Genomic DNA, 17,608 nt, shown 5'->3' on the forward strand with positions numbered 1-17,608 from the left:
GTACAATTTTATCTTTGCATGATATATGTTACCTAACTTTGATGGTATTAATTTGTTAATAATCTTTATATTTCTCTTTATCTTAATTTTTCCCCATCATCTCTCTATTTTATCTGAAAGTTCATTTTGTTTCCTTGTAGTTTTTTTTATAAACATTTTCCACTTTAAAGAATTAAATTATGTGAGCATGAGAAATCACTTGCATTATTAGTTGTAAATTTGTAATTATTGAAATTGACATGTTTTTAGCAGTGTCTTAATGTTTTTAGCAGTGTTTTAAAAGATATTGTTTAGGATTGCTTAAGCGTTGGACGGTCATTTACCATCTCGATTTTTGGAAGGCGTCTAGGCGACACATAATGTAATATATAATTTTTTTAAAACTTTGTTTGACATTTTTTCGATCCATTCGTATCGTATAGATAAGAAGAATACGATATCGATTTTGAGTTTGAATCCAAATGCAGATAAATTATTAGAGAAATATGAAGATAAACAAAAAAAAATATTTAGGTAAAAAAAATGCCTAGACGACCGCCTAAACACCTAGGCGGTGGGTGATCCCCGTCTACTGTCTATTACTTTTTAAAACATCTGGTTTTTAATATCTTTTGTATCTAATTATCGTTTTCCATTTTTTTCATGAAATAAAATCAATAATCCTACAATAACTTATTCTGAAATGAAAAGTTTTAATTAGAAGTTGCAAAAGCCAAAAAGTTTACCTATTTATCTTTTTTAAACTTATAATATTTATGTGAGTGTCTCACGATATAATTTGATACTACTATTTTCTATCTTATCTAATCTATAAAAAATATTATTTTTATGTTAAAATTATACTTTAAACTCTACGTATAAATTGAATCGACTCGTCGTCTACTTTTGAATTAATTAATTAATCTACTATACTCGTTTTTATATTTACTTCAGTACAGTATGCACGTGAGTATATAAATTCAAACATAAATATATACACATTGTGTATACTTATTTGAATATTAATTAAAATGTTGTACATTTTATGAAAACTACACGGGCAGACACTGGTGCACCCAACCCTGTGTTAGTGTACGATGAAGATGAAGCGAGCTTCCTTCGCTTTTGCGTCCCTCAACATTCGCGGGTCCGCAAGCTCAAACGCTTTTTTCTCTGATTCTCACTCTTTTCGATTAAATTTTCGTTCACACAACCTCATTAGGGAAAAAAAATACAGAAATTAAATGGAGAAGTTCTTCACCCTCCGGAGGAGTTATTGAATCTATCCCAGGGTACATCATGTTTTTTAATTGCAAATTGATGAAAATTTCTGGTAAAAATCATATTTGATGAATCTCATCATCAAAGGAATAGCGGAGAACGTATGCATGCATATTATGATCATAATAGCATGTTTATTGTTCTTGTTTGGATCTACGATATGCGGAATCGCTGTTGTACTGCATATGTAAATGATATCGGATATTTGGTTTAACTAAAAGACGTTTGGATAGATAACGATCTTGTCGAGAAATTGTCATGGGACTAGAGATAAATCTGCGACAGCCAACATAAACCGCAAACCACGGAGACATAATTGCATGTTTATTGTGCTTGTTAAGAATTGACGTGACACAATTTTCGTTTTGTGCTTTGGTTATATTCTTCAGGGAATATCGACAAGTACAAGGAAAAATGTCAAGTTTTGTGGGCGTTGTTGTTTCTGATTCTTGGCTTCAGAACCAATTCACTCAAGTCGAGCTGCGGACCCTCAATTCCAAAGTATGCATGGGCTATTTATGTTTTACTGGTGTTGTTACTAGCGGTTTTTATTATAACAAGGTCACGAATGTCATACCTACAGTTTCTCTCGACGAGGAAGCAGTATGGGAAGGTTACATTGGAAGTTTTGCCACCAGTGATGGTTAAACTGAAGGCTGTTGCTGATACCTTGACACAGGATGAAATTAAGGACATCTTAAGTGAGTCCTCTTCTGATTTGGGCGATGAAATTGATTTTGAATCCTTCCTTCGGGTATGTATTTTTAGAATTTTAGAAAACAGTCATATACTAACTAGTATCCTAACTAACCAAGAACTAAAGCATTTATGTAGGCATGTTTATCTAATAGCTATCATGTTTCTTTGCTCTGTTTCGCGGATGATGGATTGAATTTATAATTCAGGCATATTTGAACCTACAAGCTCGGGCCACAGTGAAGAAGGGTCATTCCAAAACTCTGTCTCCATTTCTAAAAACTTCATCTTCATTCCTCAAAGCGCCAACAACAACTCTTCGTCATACAATCAGTGAATCAGAGAAGTCCTCTTACGTTAACCACATCAATAGCTATCTCAAAGAAGATCGATTCTTGAAGAAATATCTTCCAATTGATCAATCAACCAATGCTCTCTTTGACCTTGCCAAGGATGGTGTTCTGCTGTGGTACTTATAGAGGACCCCCTAGTAATTTTTGCAGGAATAGTGTCTTTCTAAATGCATCCATACTTGGAGATGCACCCAAATAAGCTAACAACAATGGTGCTTACGATTTTTTTGACCTATTTATGCAGTAAGCTCATTAATGTGGCTGTTCCCGGTACTATTGACGAGCGAGCTATTAATACCAAAAGTGATTTAAATCCATGGGAGAGGAATGAGAACCATACGTTGTGCCTCAATTCTGCAAAAGCAATTGGATGCACTGTCGTAAATATTGGCACACAGGACCTTGTTGAAGCAAGGGTAAGCCAGCTACTGCCAACTATATTTAGGAATTTCAGCAAATGCTACTCATTTGTGCAGTGAAATTTGTTGGCCATAATCGTCTCATTTATAATGCAGCCCCATCTAGTTCTTGGGTTGATAACTCAAATAGTCAAGGTAAATCAAATGCTCTCATTAACATTGTTATGAATTACACAGAATATCCAGACATTGCATATCGAATTCCATTGCTTTTAATGTTGTAAATAACATCAGATACAACTGTTAGCCGATCTTAATTTGAGGAAGACCCCTCAACTTGTTGAGCTGGTGGAGGATAGCAAGGTAACAAGCAGACCGCGTGTTTTGACTCAATTAACCCATGACCTGATACGCGGATCACACTATTTTTTTTGCCTCAAAATTGGTGTTGCATAGTGTAGGATGTGGAAGAGCTTATTAGCTTATCGCCGGAGAAAGTGCTGTTGAAATGGATGAATTTTCACCTGAAAAAAGCAGGATACAATAAGTCAGTTACTAATTTTTCGTCTGATTTAAAGGTAGTGAACGGTCATAGATCCATCTTTCTTTTATATTACTTCTTTTTGGTTCTTTGAATATCAAAGAATATAAATGTCCATCGACTGGCAATGGCTCATCACTTTTAGCAAAATTGAAATAGACTTGTGTTTGTGAGTTATGCAAGATTAGAGATTCTGTTTTTGAGAAAAGTTATCAAAGAATACAATGCTCTCTATGGCAGCAAAAACATCTGTATAGTCTCTGTATCTTGGTTTTGGAATTAGTTTTTCAAAACTAAGAGTTCATAAACAGCCTATAGATTGAGGAGAATGTGTGTGTGGGGTGCCGGGGGGTGGGGGAGGTCAAATTTAACAATTACTCTAGTGTCTTAAGAAGTTCCTTGTGTATGAAATTTGCTGACAGTGTGGAGAAAATGAACGATCTGCTGAAAAATATGCACATTATTGGTGATTATTACTGGAAACTGAATGATGATAGGCAATTTGTTGGTATAGATTACATATTAATGGTAAAATTTAACATCAAGAAGTTAGATTCCTCGAGATGGTGAATAGAACAGCTAACCACTAGCATGCAAGATTATCATGAAACTCTGTTCTGGCAATGACATACTAAGGGTAATTGATTCCTGAAAATTAAAGATGTATGAGGTTAAACAAGACATAGTTCAACGACCAGGATGTATGATTCCCGCCAAATTTAGTACTATTATTATTACTACTAAATTTTGAAGCTAGAACAGCAAATCGATTTGATCTAAATACCATTCAGCATCAGATTCTATTCTCATTGTATTTTATTCTAACATCTGCAAGTAACACGTGTTTCTTTATAAGCACTTAAAATTTTAGAGGCTGCATCTTTTTTTTGCGGATGCAAATAGTTTTGTACACTTATAGTGCTCCTATCGGCTATCACCATATATTAAATAATTTGTGGTACTTTCTGTCTAAGATGCCATCAGTCTCATTTTATTTGTAGAATGGAGAAGCATATGCACACTTGCTCAATGCTCTTGCCCCGGAACTTGACACAACCAAGGCACTGGAGGCAAAGAATCCTAAAGAACGAGCAAATTTGATACTTGAGCAAGCAGAGAAACTGGATTGTAAACGATATGTTACCCCGAAGGACATTGTCGAGGGCTCGCCAAACTTAAATCTTGCATTTGTTGCTCAATTATTTCAACACAGGTTAGACTAGAGGTTAATAACGGCGTGGAAATTTTGCTCCTGTTTGTCTTCCCAGTTATGTTGGGTAATGTCATCTTATTTTTCTTATACAAAAGTATCCCTTCCAAGATTCAAAATTAACGACAGCAATCTTTACAAATTATCTGGTGCAATAAGTATAGTGGAACCATAGAACGTTTGGTTCACACTTGTTTTAGCATGCAGAAATGCTTGTTCCATGAATTTCTAATTTCAATACAAACTCCTGATCACTTTTCCTGTTACGTGCCACATGGTTATATGTTTATAATGCAAGGATATCCATGTTTAAGAATAAATGCTTTTTAGCTGCTCATTGTATTTTTGTTAAAGAAATGGGCTCTCTGTGGACACCAAAAAGATTTCATACGCGGAGATGATGACAGATGATGCTCAAACGTCTCGAGAAGAGAGATGCTTTCGGCTGTGGATCAACAGCCTTGGAATTGACACATATGTCAACAATGTATTTGAGGATGTCAGGGCAGGGTAATGTTTACATTTTTCTGTTAAGATGCTGGTATTTTTGCATTTTGCTTCATGTTCATTCCTCTTGCGTGCAGATGGGTTCTTTTGGAAGTGCTTGACAAAATTTCTCCTGGAACTGTAAATTGGAAACAGGCTACAAAACCCCCTATTCTCATGCCCTTTAGGAAAGTTGAAAACTGCAACCAAGTAATAAGTATTGGGAAGGAATTGCGCTTCTCCCTCGTGAATGTAGCTGGAAATGATATTGTGCAAGGAAACAAGAAACTCATATTAGGTAAGGCTGCTTTAACTTGCTATGTTGTTGGAAGCAGTGGAAATTTTACAATGTCTATAACCTTTTAGTTTTTCCTGGACATACTTAGCTTGATTTGACGGGGTTCAGCATGCTCGATACATTTTAACTTTTGATCGAACTGAAGAACATGAGGACTGATTGAGATACTTCGTGTCTTTGCCATTTCTATTTGGGAAGCTTTTTTTTGGAAAAATACCTTTGTTCATTTTTCAATGGAAAAATACCTTTGTTCATTTTTCAATCATCAGAAAATTCGATAAAATGCAGTTATCAGGTCTTAGTTCGATCTCATGGTACTGTTTGATTTTTATATATGTTGAACAGCTAGCACCACAACAAAAAGAAATGTTAATTTGGAAAATGTGAATTTGGCGATGATCTCATTAATCTTAGTGTTCCGTGATTCTGTTGTTCTTGCCCGGAACTGCTTTCCACTATCCTTTGGCCCTGATGTTCATTGCTGAAAATTAAAATGGACACATCCAACCTTTTTGTCATTTCGAATTTCATCAGTGAATATGAAGGGAATGCCTGAATAACGTACAAAGTGTTGGGATATCAGGGAAATAAACGAGGTAACATCGCAGCGGAACATCATAAGTGATATCAACAATAAATAAGATGGACACCAATATTTATAGTGGTTCACCCCAAGATTGGGCTACGTCCACTCTAAACCTCTCAAGGAGATCACTTCTTTATTAATAACAAAGAAGACAAGAGAATTGAGAATACAAAGTATTTCACTCAGAACACTCTGATTTTAACACTCACTTTCTCTCCACTAATCCTATTCCTTCCAAGGATAAACACTCCTTAAGAAATCTCACACTAAATCCTTTATCTCACTTCTACACTTATGATTGTAGATGAAAGGATTTGTGTTTTTGGTGTGGTTTTGAAATGAAGAATGGATGGGTATTTATAGGAAAAGTTTAGGGAAAAAACAAAAAATAAAACCTCATGGCTTACCTCATTATTTTTGACTAATCAACACATGTGTTAATTGTGTTGTTGAATTCCAAAATTGTGTGCTTTGAATTCAAATATGGGTGGCTTGATTACTTAGCAATTCTCCTCCTCAAGCCCATTTTGTGATTCGATCAAACCTGCAACAGTTCTACAGTATTCCAACTTCCATTTCGGCAATGTCTTGGTCATCATATCAGATCTATTTTCATCTGTGTGAATCTTCTCAAGTTTTAACAACTTCTTCTCCAATACATCCCGTATCCAATGATAGCGTACATCAATATGCTTTGATCTTGAATGCATTGAAGGATTCTTTCCAAGATGAATTGCACTCTGACTATCACAGAACAACTTATATTGATCCTGCACAAAACTTAATTCCTCCAAAAACCCTTTCATCCATAATAGCTCCTTGCATGCCTCAGTTGCTGCAATGAACTCCGCTTCAGTGGTTGATAATGCTACACACTTTTGCAACTTTGACTGCCATGACACAGCTCCCCCTGCAAATGTAATCAGGTATCCTGATGTGGATTTTCGGGAGTCAACATCTCCTGCCATATCTGCATCTGTGTAGCCTACAAGCTCAAGTCTGGATCCTCCAAAACTCAATCTATGTTTAGAGGTTCCCCGTAGATATCTGAATATCCATTTTACTGCAGCCCAATGTTCCTTTCCTGGTTTTGAAAGGAATCTACTCACTACACCTACTGAATGAGCTAAATCCGGCCGAGTACATACCATGGCATACATCAGACTTCCAACAGCTGAAGCATATGGAACACTTTTCATTTCTTCTTCCTCATCCTCTGTAATAAGACTCTGCTTTGAGTTTAACTTGAAGTGGTTGGCAAGAGGACATCCAACCGCTTTGGCCTGGTCCATGTTGAACCTCTGAAGTACTTTCTCAATATACTTCTCCTGCGACAACCAGGTCTTCTTGGCATACCTGTCTCGATGGATTTCCATGCCAATAATTCTTTTTGCTGGCCCCAAGTCTTTCATAGAAAAAGTCTTGCTTAGTTGCTTCTTTAGGCCTTTGATTTCAGAAGCATCTTTGCCAACAATCAACATATCATCTACATAGAGTAGAAGCACCATCAAATCATCATCAGAGGTATCTTTGACAAACACACAATGGTCTGCAGTGGTTTTCTTGAATCCCTGTTGAGTTATCACCGATTCAAACTTCTTGTACCACTGTCTTGGTGCTTGCTTGAGACCGTACAAACTCTTCTTTAATCTGCACATAAGGTCCTCTTTCCCCTTCTCTTCAAACCCCTCTGGTTGCTCCATGTAGATTTCTTCCTCCAAATCCCCATGAAGGAATGCGGTCTTGACATCCATTTGTTCCACCTCCAGATCAAGCTCAGCTGCTAACCCTAGCACAATCCGGATGGATGTCATCTTCACCACAGGTGAAAATATTTCGTCAAAGTCGACCCCGTGTTTCTGTCCGAAACCTTTGACGACAATCCTAGCTTTGAATCTTGGTGGACTACTGTGTTCTTCGTGCTTCAATCTGAACACCCACTTATTCTTCAAAGCTTTCTTGCCTTTCGGCAACTTCACCAGCTCAAACGTCTCATTATCATGCAATGATTGCATTTCTTCTTGCATAGCCTCCATCCACTTATCCTTGTGTTCACTGGTAATAGCTTCCTCGAAGCTCTCTGGTTCTCCCCCGTCAGTTAGCAGGATATATTCATTTGAGGAATATCTGGTTGAGGGTCGCACTTCTCTTCCAGAACGTGTGGTCATTGTACCACGAGAACTTTCTGCTGGTGGTTCACTGTGAACACGAATCTCATCATCATCTTCATGATCGTTCTGCAATTCTTCATCTTCAGCCGGTTGTGGATTTACCGTTGAAGGCCACCATTCCAGATCTTGTTCAGATCCAGAATTCTCCTTTTCCGCAGTCTCCAAGAATTCATTCTCCTGAAATATGGCATCACAACTTCTTATAGGCTTTTTGAGATCTGTATTGTAAAACTTGTAACCAAGTTGATCCTCGCCATAGCCTATAAATATGCACTTTCTTGTTTTGACATCCAACTTCTGTCTTTCATCCTTTGGTATATGAACATAAGCAACACAGCCAAATACCCGCAAATGATTATAAGAAACTTCTTTGCCTTGCCACACCTGCTCTGGGACATCATAATTGAGAGGAACACAAGGTGAGCGATTCAATATATATGCAGCAGCAACCACGGCCTCACCCCAAAATTCCTTAGTCAGCTTTGCATGTGAGAGCATGCTTCTGACTCTTTCTGCCAAAGTTCTATTCATCCTCTCAGCTAATCCGTTGAGTTGTGGTGTCTTTGGTGGTGTTGTTTGATGTCTGATTCCGTTCTTTTTGCATATCTCATCAAAGGATCCAATGTATTCTCCTCCATTATCCGTTCGAATACATTTGAGTTTAATGCATGTTTGCCGTTCAACCAAGTTTAGGAAATTGTTGAATGTTTCCGCAACTTGGTCCTTGGTTTTGAGTGTCCACACCCAAATTTTCCGAGAATGATCATCGATAAAAGTTACCCAGTACCTCGCTCCTCCGAGCGACAATGGCATCGGACCACATAGATCTGAGTGCACCAGATCTAGAATTTTTTCGGCTCTGCTAGGAGGTGAACTTTTGAATGATATCCTGTTTTGCTTTCCGGCTAAGCAGTTTGTGCATTGTTTCATATGAACCTGCTTTATACCGGGCAGAACTTGCTTGCTCACAAGGCGTGTAAGATTCTTTTCACTTATGTGACCAAGACGTCGGTGCCACAACTCTGTTGAGTTTTCTTCCCCTGCGTAGTTCACTCTTTCGGAATGATTTTCCTGAACTACATATAGCTTTGACATCTTTAATCCCTTTGCCACCACAAGTGATCCTCTTGAAATCTTACATACCCCATTTCGGAAGGTTGTACAGAAACCTTCTTCATCGAGTCTTTCGACTGATATCAGACTCAGGCGCATATCTGGCACATGCCTGACGTCTTTCAGGATCAGTGTAGAGCCATCCACGGTAGTCAAGCTCACATCTCCTTTTCCCACAACTCTGGATAAGTCGTTATTCCCCATCCTCACCACACCAAAGTCCCCTTGTGTGTAGGATGTAAAGCATTCTTTTCGAGATGTGACGTGGACTGTTGCTCCACTATCGATCACCCAACTAGTTACTTGAGTTGCCAAATTTACGGACTCCTGCTCTAGCTCGTGAACAACATTGAACTCTTCAATGGCGTTTGTTTGCTCATCATCGGTTTCATGTTTGTTTTTCGGTTGCCGACAATATTTTTTAATATGTCCGTTTTCTCCACAGCGATAACACTTTACGTTGGCATATCTCCCCGAGGACTTGCTTCTTCTTGGCTTCTGATTTGTGTTTTTCTTGATCTTGCTTCTTCCCCTTGACTCAGCAGCCAAAATATCTGACTGTGAGGTAGAGGAACCTTGAGATCTCCGCCTCATCTCTTCATTCAAGATGCCACTCTTGATGAAGTCCATACTCACGGCTCCTCCTGGTGCTGTGTTCGTGAGTGATACCTTCAGAGTCTCCCAAGACTCTGGCAATGAAGCTAGCACAATCAGAGCTATCACCTCGTCATCAAGTTTTATGCTCATACTTGATAACTGCTCCACGAATCCTTGAATCTCGTTCAGATGATCTGCAACCAAAGTTCCTTCTTTGTATCGAACCTGGACAAGCTTGCTCAAATAGAACAATTTGTTGTTGCCACTTTTGGAGGCATATAATGTCTCCAACTTTGTCCAAAGCGTTCGAGCATGTATCTCGTTAGAGATATGATTATACACGTTGTCATCGACAAATTGTCGGATGTACCCACAGACTTGCTCGTGCTCGAAGTTCCATTCGGCATCTGATTTATCATCTGGTTTAGACTCGCTGAACACCGGTAGGTGCATCTTGGTGACGAATAAAAGATCTTTCATCTTACTTTTCCAAAGTTGATAATTAGAGCCATTAAGGCTAATCATCTTGCTTGTGCGTACCTCCATCTTTTGTGAATGCTACCAACGAATAATCGTCAAAGCCTGAACACAAAAGAACCACTTCCCTAATACTGTCTAGAAAGCCTTTTCTGATGTGGAAGTTCAGACTAAGCTGCAACCACAGAGCATACGAGGACTTCCTATAGTATTTGAGAATCTAGCTCTGATACCAGTTGTTGGGATATCAGGGAAATAAACGAGGTAACATCGCAGCGGAACATCATAAGTGATATCAACAATAAATAAGATGGACACCAATATTTATAGTGGTTCACCCCAAGATTGGGCTACGTCCACTCTAAACCTCTCAAGGAGATCACTTCTTTATTAATAACAAAGAAGACAAGAGAATTGAGAATACAAAGTATTTCACTCAGAACACTCTGATTTTAACACTCACTTTCTCTCCACTAATCCTATTCCTTCCAAGGATAAACACTCCTTAAGAAATCTCACACTAAATCCTTTATCTCACTTCTACACTTATGATTGTAGATGAAAGGATTTGTGTTTTTGGTGTGGTTTTGAAATGAAGAATGGATGGGTATTTATAGGAAAAGTTTAGGGAAAAAACAAAAAATAAAACCTCATGGCTTACCTCATTATTTTTGACTAATCAACACATGTGTTAATTGTGTTGTTGAATTCCAAAATTGTGTGCTTTGAATTCAAATATGGGTGGCTTGATTACTTAGCACAAAGACCAAATTTTTAAAAGCATGCTTGGTTCTGTAAGAAGGTCACTTGGCATCATCAATCTACTCTTATTTTAGCCTTTTACACCAGAGTTACACCATCACAAATTAATCGGTCCTCTTTCTGCCAGCTTTTCTATGGCAGTTAATGAGATTCACTATGCTCCAATTGCTGAGAAATTTGAGATCTCATTCCCAAGGAAAGGAGATTACAGATGGTGACATACTTATTTGGGCAAACGGCACAGTGAAGAAATCTGGTAGAGAATCACAAATGGACAGCTTCAAGGTAATGGCAAAACATCGACCACATCAATAGTATCAGTTCTCTTTACTATATGACAGCTTTCTGTAAATCTTTTTGTCATACTGTCAGGATAAATCCCTTGCAAACGGGATTTTCTTTCTTGATCTGTTAAGTGCTGTGGAGCCTAGGGTCGTCAACCGGAGCCTTGTAACGAAGGGGGAAACTGGTGAGTAAGTTTTTTTCCATCGCCCTTGTAACACGAGGCAAAAAGGGTATAATTGATATTGTTTTCATGGAACTGAAAGTGGAGATCATTGCAAATGCAGACGAGGATAAGAAGTTAAATGCAACATATATAATCAGTGTTGCCCGAAAGCTTGGATGCTCCATATTTTTATTGCCTGAGGACATTATGGAGGTTAGTATATGTGCTATACAGCCTTGATGTGCAAGCAGTTCATTTATTCCAAATTACTTAAAAACACTGCATACCAAAGTTTTATGACAAAAAAATACACTCTTGTGATGTGCAGGTGAACCAGAAAATGATGCTAACTTTGACAGCAAGCATCATGTATTGGAGCCTGCAACGAAAGGTTGATGGATCTGATCCCTCAAACACCACCAATGAAGGTGACAAAACTCCAGATGCATCTACAGGCGGTGATAACCAAGACATGCCGACAGGTTAACATTCGTAATTCAGTGTCATCTAGTGTAAGATATATGTCACAACGAAGTGCAGCCTTTTTCGCACCATAAGATTGTATTAGGTATATTTGTCCCAGCGGAGCTAACGGGGTAAAGAGAATGAAATCCAGCAAATTTAATCATTTGTGACTATATTCTTCACCACTTATATAAATAGATCGGATTTAATCCATTAGTCCCGTACAAACACTCTATGCCAAAGAGAACCAGATGCTATTCATAGTGTTATGTGAATTTAATTGCGATAACATATACAGATTATTCCACATTTCAAACGAATTTTTAATTTATATTTTTCTTTATTTTTTCTCAATCAGAGTAAAATAAAAATCATTATTCTCAACCGTTTTTAATCTGCTTGCAGATAAAAAATGAGAGCAGATTTAAAACCAAATTTCTCACGCATTTTTTTATAAACATGAAATATCATTAGAACTTATTCTTCTAATTTCTTTCCTAACAAAAGAATCTATGGTTGATCTATCAATATAATAAACTTGGGAATACGTACAATCACTTTGTATACTTGCGTTTCTCGGGTTTAATGATACCCATGGTTTCTTCAAAAAATTTAACTGGACAACTCAGGTTCACCAATTTTCTCATGCTCAGCCATAAGCATCAGCATCTCGAGTCGCTTGTCGAAAAGCAATGCACTTTCGTCCCTCTTGTCAAGTTCAGCACCTTCAGACTCGAGCCATTTCTCTCGCAAATCGTCGAGAAGATTTCCTTCAACTGTGTTAGCTTCAGCTCCTGGAGCACTTGGAGCTGTGGTTCGAAGTGTGAAATCTCCAGACGGAGCTGGAAGAGTGAGGAGCATTGCACGAAACTCCGGAGTATCAGCAAATGTCTCAAAGTTGTTCGCCATGACATCTAGACAATGTTCACGAATCTTCGACACACCATACCTGCATAAGAAAGGTTTTCGCCTCAGAAATATCAAGATTAGATGCATGAATACTAATTTCATAAGCTGCATATGAAAAAAGAAATTAGGTTTAAAAGTGAGGCTAGACGTGATTGGTGGACATAGAGGTTAAATTTTAATAAGAGCGGCACAGTTGAGAAGAGAGTGCGACCAGTCATCTTGATACGAAAAAAGTCATGTTTTATTTCTAGTTTCTAGTTTATAAAAGAAGTTCTACCAGCCAAAGACATAAAATCAACCCCACATTTCTCTCCATCAATTCATGGGTCTTGGTCATTTAATTAATGGATTTAGATTCACAAATGTATTCTATGCCATCATATATTTTTTGAACTGTTTACTGGATGTTGCTGACACATTTGTGTCCGAAAAATATGTCAAGGTCCATGGGGTACAAGGAATAACTTTACGTTGGCCCTTTTGTGATGTTTCACCTAAATATAAAGCCAGTTCCAGTGTGAATTGTACCGTGAAATATACACCAGCTACTATCTTGGATTAATCCTTCCAATTCATGACCTAAATTGTTCATTCAACGTTAGCAATAAAAATGGTCTCCCACTGTCTTTCACTACATTTTTTTTGTTCCTGAATCCTCAAGAAACAGATTGGTATGTTATCGATGTAATTTTGCTCAACTAACATAATATCCAATGATGATTAAAAAGGAGGAGAGACGAAAACAGCCTCACGCGGTATATACATCAAGAAACTGAGAGGATGAAAAGAAAAAGGAGGAAACATACATGTCAGATAATATCAACCAATGGCACAATTCTGCTGGTGAAACCATTTCTAGTTGTGGGAGCAACGCATCAGCTACCACACGTTTAAGAGGAAATAGCAGATATCTTGAGGCAGCATCAAGAATTTCTTCAGCCTGCAAAATTAAATACTAAAATAACAAGGTAAAAACATAAAAGGTCCAGCAATTAGAAGTCATTATCAGCTTATTTTGTCCTTTTTATTTTCTTTGAGAGGTTAGGTGAAACACACCTGATTAAGGTTTATGCCTGTCAGACCATCAGTATACCTGGATACAAATAATATTATCAAGATGGAAGTTATATAGATTAACAAGGAGAGGGAGAATCAGGGTCTTGACAATGTGCTGCTTCTTTGAGAAGTGGATTTATATTGAATACCAAATCATTTTTAAGAGGTGGTTCCTATGAAGAGCCCACAAAAACACATAGGGTGATGATATGGAAAGCAGAACAAATTATCAGGAGCATTAAGGTAAAAAGCGGTGACAACATGTATCAATTCTGCAGAGAGGATTCAATTAGAAGGATGAATAAGGAAAATTCAACATGGGAAGTCAATTCTTGTTCTCCACAGTTACAGCACATCTTCATCCATCACATAAATAAACAATCAGCCATGAATATACACTATTACTAGAGTTTTATTATTATTATTATTATTATTATATTTTTCTGGCAAAACTATACTAGAGTTTAACCTTTGCCTCAAGCATATTTGAGTGCAGCAGATAAACAGATCACATAGAATAGGCTGACAGAATGAGAAGAAAAACCTACATGTATTCTATTATTTTCTCAAAAGCATCTGTGCTCAGATCATGTTCTTCAATACATGGTAGATTACCATCATTTAACTGACCCCTCTCTTTGAGAGAATTAGTCATGCGTAATAATCGTGCTTTAAAGTATTCAGATCTCGATGCTAAGATGGCTTGATGGCAGCGGAATAACTTCTTCTCCACCCTTACGCAAACATCAGCAAGATCATCATCTGAATCATTCACATCTGTTGAATCAACAAGAGATACATCACCGTTAACAGTATATTCTTGGTATTGTCCTCCAGACGACTTGGCAAGACAGACTCGAAGGAGTCTACTCAATGCAGCAGGAAGCCGATCTTCGTCAGGAAGGGAAAGGCCCTGCAAGATAAACCTTTTCTGGGAGTTGTCCATTTCTCTGAGGGCTTTGTAATCAGCATGCCTCTGATGAACTATTTCTTTTTCAATAAGTCCTTGTAATGAATGGCACTTGCAAACTCTGCATATTCTAACAAGATCTTCCATGTCATCCACGGCAATCTCCAGCCTATCAGAATAAAAGAAATGGAGAAGGCTAAAAAGAGATGGATAAGAGAGCTTTTCCCGTGACAATCGAACTTCCTTTTTTCCTTTCCAATCAGTTTGAAATTTTTTCTTAAAGAAAGAAGAACGTGCACTCAAGATGACTCTGTGCGCTTCAATAGGTCTTCCTTCCACATAAAATACAATATCCGGGGGAGAGTAGCTGGAACTCAATGCCCCATCAGATGAATTACCTACCATTCCACGTTGAATCACTAAATAATAAGCATTCCCAGTCTATAATAAAGTTTTTCCAATCAGAATGCCAGCATATTTGTATGAGTTTAGAACTCATGCTTTTAGAGCAATAAAAAAATAAAACTCCACAAATTTCTGTAGAGCTGAATTTCTTACAAAACAACAAGAGCATTGAAACTCAACTTTTGATCGTGAAAATCCGTATGTTACTAAAACAGCTATTGAAATATGATATGCGTAAACCGCAGCCACCAAAAACAGAACCAGATGCTGTAAACTTGTAAGAAAATAGTTCAATCATGGAGACAGACTAACTGGAAGCCTAACCCAGCCAATCTAACAAGGTCGTGTTCTAGAATAGAATCGCAGCCGAAATACTCATTCTAGAAACAGAGCACCGTCACTTAAAAAGCACAACCATTGTAATATACCTCAAGTTGCCGTTGAGGATGTTTCAGTTAATTTCAAACGTAAAGTTTGTCACTTCAACGCACAATCATATTCTAAATACAAGAACAGGTGTAACAACGATGCAATTTTTAACTCAACCGAACCTGGTAAAGGAGTAGAAGGATTGATATTATCAATGCTGTTAGGCTTGCAAGCCAAGAAAGTGTCTCTCAATGCAGCCTGCAACGGTTGGAGTGGCGGCGGTCGCGCCTCAAAGGCCTTCAGCAGCTTGCGAACTTTGAGATTAAGAGCCGCGTAGTGGCATCGGTCACCGTCAAATGTGTTCTCAGAGCAGATAGCACCACTCTCTAAGAGCATCCGCGCCGCATCTAAATGCCCCGCAAGGCAAGCGTAATACAGCGCCGCCGAATCCCATGGATCCCGCGCGTTCACGTTCACCCCGCACTCCAGTAGATACCGGAGGCGCTCAACGTCACCAGCTCGAGAAGCCTCAAAAACATCGCCGTATGGAACCTTCTTCAGTGGCATTGAAGACTTGAAATCCTCCGCCTCCAGCTCAATCTCCTCCAGTAGCTCGGACATGTTTATCCACAAAATTTCGATTTTATTCACAAATTAATTGCATAGATTATTAATTTATGGTTCCAAGATTGAAATCGAACAAATTTCCTACCCCTCTTCTGGTAGATGGGATTTGGGAAGACGGCGAAGATTTTCTGCGCCGTGAAGGAGAAATGGCTCAATGGACTCTTTCAAATTTCTTAGAGATACTTTAATTGGACAAAGTATCATCGACGGAAAGTGGAGTTATAATTTTATAATTTATAACTTTTAAATATTTTATATTGATGTACTTCGACTAATATCAAATTAATCCAAATTTTATATATAATATTTTTTTAAAAAAAAAAACCTGGGTGTCATATAATGTGACTCCGTCTGTGCCAAGTATCGATCTTACTGTTATCTATTAGAATGTCCTTTTGACATGCTTCGGTTAATTATTTTTTGATTTGAGAGAGCATATTAAATATTTTACATGGTTTGAATTAAATTTTTGAGAATTATAAATATAAATTTAGATTATCATCTTACTAGCTTTTAAAATTAAGATATGTCAAAATTCTCAATTTTAACTATTGTAATGCGACCTTAAGAGCATGGCTGCTCGATTTCGGGTGGGTTGGAAGTAGGGAGTCGAAGAAAACTAACTCATCGGGGACAAGGAACGAAGTAACAAGGTTCGATTAATAGGAACGCAAATGAGCCTCGGATGAGGAGACATTTGTGGGTTAGGCCAATTGTCATGTCTTTGAAAGGATCCTTGTGCAAGTGGTTTGTTCATTGATCAATGGAATTGGTTGAAATAAACAATGTGCTCTGGCCATCGATCTTGGGAAGATGGGGAGACCAAGTTGATTTGCCACTAAATGACTCGGGAAGCCCTTTCTGTTAAAATAATAATAATAACAACAATAACAATTGGATGGTCAACCCATTCGCATCTAGTGGAGGGAATATCCTTGGACAACTTGGTTTCATTTACAAACCATTTTTATGGTGTGTTCCTACGGGAAGTTGGGGCATTTGTTTGTCGACCAATTTTCAAGTTGACCATTATTTTTAATCTATTTATTTTACGAGTGAGTCTCATGTGAGATCGTCTCACGGATTCTAATCTGTGAGAAGGATCAACAACTACTCATATTCACAATAAAAAATAATATTTTTAACATAAAAAATAATATTTTTTCATGGATGACCCAAATAAGAGATCCATCTCACAAATACGACCCGTGAGACCGTCTCACATAAGTTTTTGCCTTATTGTACCACTAAATTATATCAAGAGTAGATCACCTGTGAGATATTCTCATGAATCTTTATCTGTGAGATATGTCAAATACATGTGTCAAAAGATTAATCCACTTTCTTGGGTATGTTCAAATCATTAATGAAAGTTTTAACATTTTAAATATAGTATTTAAGCTTAAGATAAGATACTCAAATAAAGAAAAAATATAAATTGAAAATTAGATTTTACTTCTCGGATCTTCGAAGACGAAATTTTAATCAAATGGGCTTGTTTAATAAAAAA

At 37.6% G+C, this 17,608-nt stretch overlaps 3 protein-coding genes across 5 annotated transcripts in view; 2 read left to right on the forward strand and 1 right to left on the reverse strand.

Annotated features, from left to right (window-relative positions):
* The window catches only part of LOC140841510 (histone deacetylase 19-like), a 79,012-nt gene extending 73,222 nt beyond the window's left edge, over positions 1-5,790 (forward strand). The window contains exon 8 of the mRNA XM_073209009.1: positions 5,779-5,790. The gene's annotated coding sequence lies outside the window, so the exon portion shown is untranslated. The remainder of the gene's footprint in view (positions 1-5,778) is intronic.
* On the forward strand, positions 1,101-11,870 carry LOC140841498 (fimbrin-5-like). Of its 2 annotated transcripts, none has more exons than XM_073208990.1 (15): positions 1,101-1,126; positions 1,650-1,761; positions 1,844-2,014; positions 2,166-2,425; positions 2,554-2,725; positions 2,825-2,863; positions 2,963-3,031; positions 3,130-3,246; positions 4,211-4,422; positions 4,774-4,929; positions 5,004-5,203; positions 11,037-11,194; positions 11,282-11,378; positions 11,479-11,570; positions 11,686-11,870. In XM_073208990.1, the coding sequence occupies exons 2-15, from the start codon at positions 1,675-1,677 to the stop codon at positions 11,842-11,844; spliced, it is 1,989 nt and encodes a 662-aa protein (XP_073065091.1). In that variant the 5' UTR covers positions 1,101-1,126; positions 1,650-1,674; the 3' UTR covers positions 11,845-11,870. The 2 variants fall into 2 exon arrangements, with proteins under 2 accessions (XP_073065091.1, XP_073065086.1); XM_073208985.1 differs by having other exon boundaries at positions 1,122-1,271.
* Positions 11,871-12,247: 377 nt separating this feature from the next.
* Positions 12,248-16,294, reverse strand: LOC140841333 (BTB/POZ domain-containing protein At2g04740). Of its 2 annotated transcripts, none has more exons than XM_073208659.1 (5): positions 15,654-16,294; positions 14,336-15,095; positions 13,788-13,824; positions 13,538-13,686; positions 12,248-12,771 (listed from the first exon to the last, which is right to left on the reverse strand). In XM_073208659.1, the coding sequence occupies exons 1-5, from the start codon at positions 16,090-16,092 to the stop codon at positions 12,435-12,437; spliced, it is 1,722 nt and encodes a 573-aa protein (XP_073064760.1). In that variant the 5' UTR covers positions 16,093-16,294; the 3' UTR covers positions 12,248-12,434. The 2 variants fall into 2 exon arrangements, with proteins under 2 accessions (XP_073064760.1, XP_073064771.1); XM_073208670.1 differs by having other exon boundaries at positions 12,249-12,771; positions 13,538-13,671.
* Between the last annotated feature and the right edge of the window lie 1,314 nt (positions 16,295-17,608).

Source organism: Primulina eburnea, chromosome 1, assembly GCF_022965805.1.
Source record: "Primulina eburnea isolate SZY01 chromosome 1, ASM2296580v1, whole genome shotgun sequence".
NCBI classification, from domain to species: Eukaryota; Viridiplantae; Streptophyta; class Magnoliopsida; order Lamiales; family Gesneriaceae; genus Primulina; species Primulina eburnea.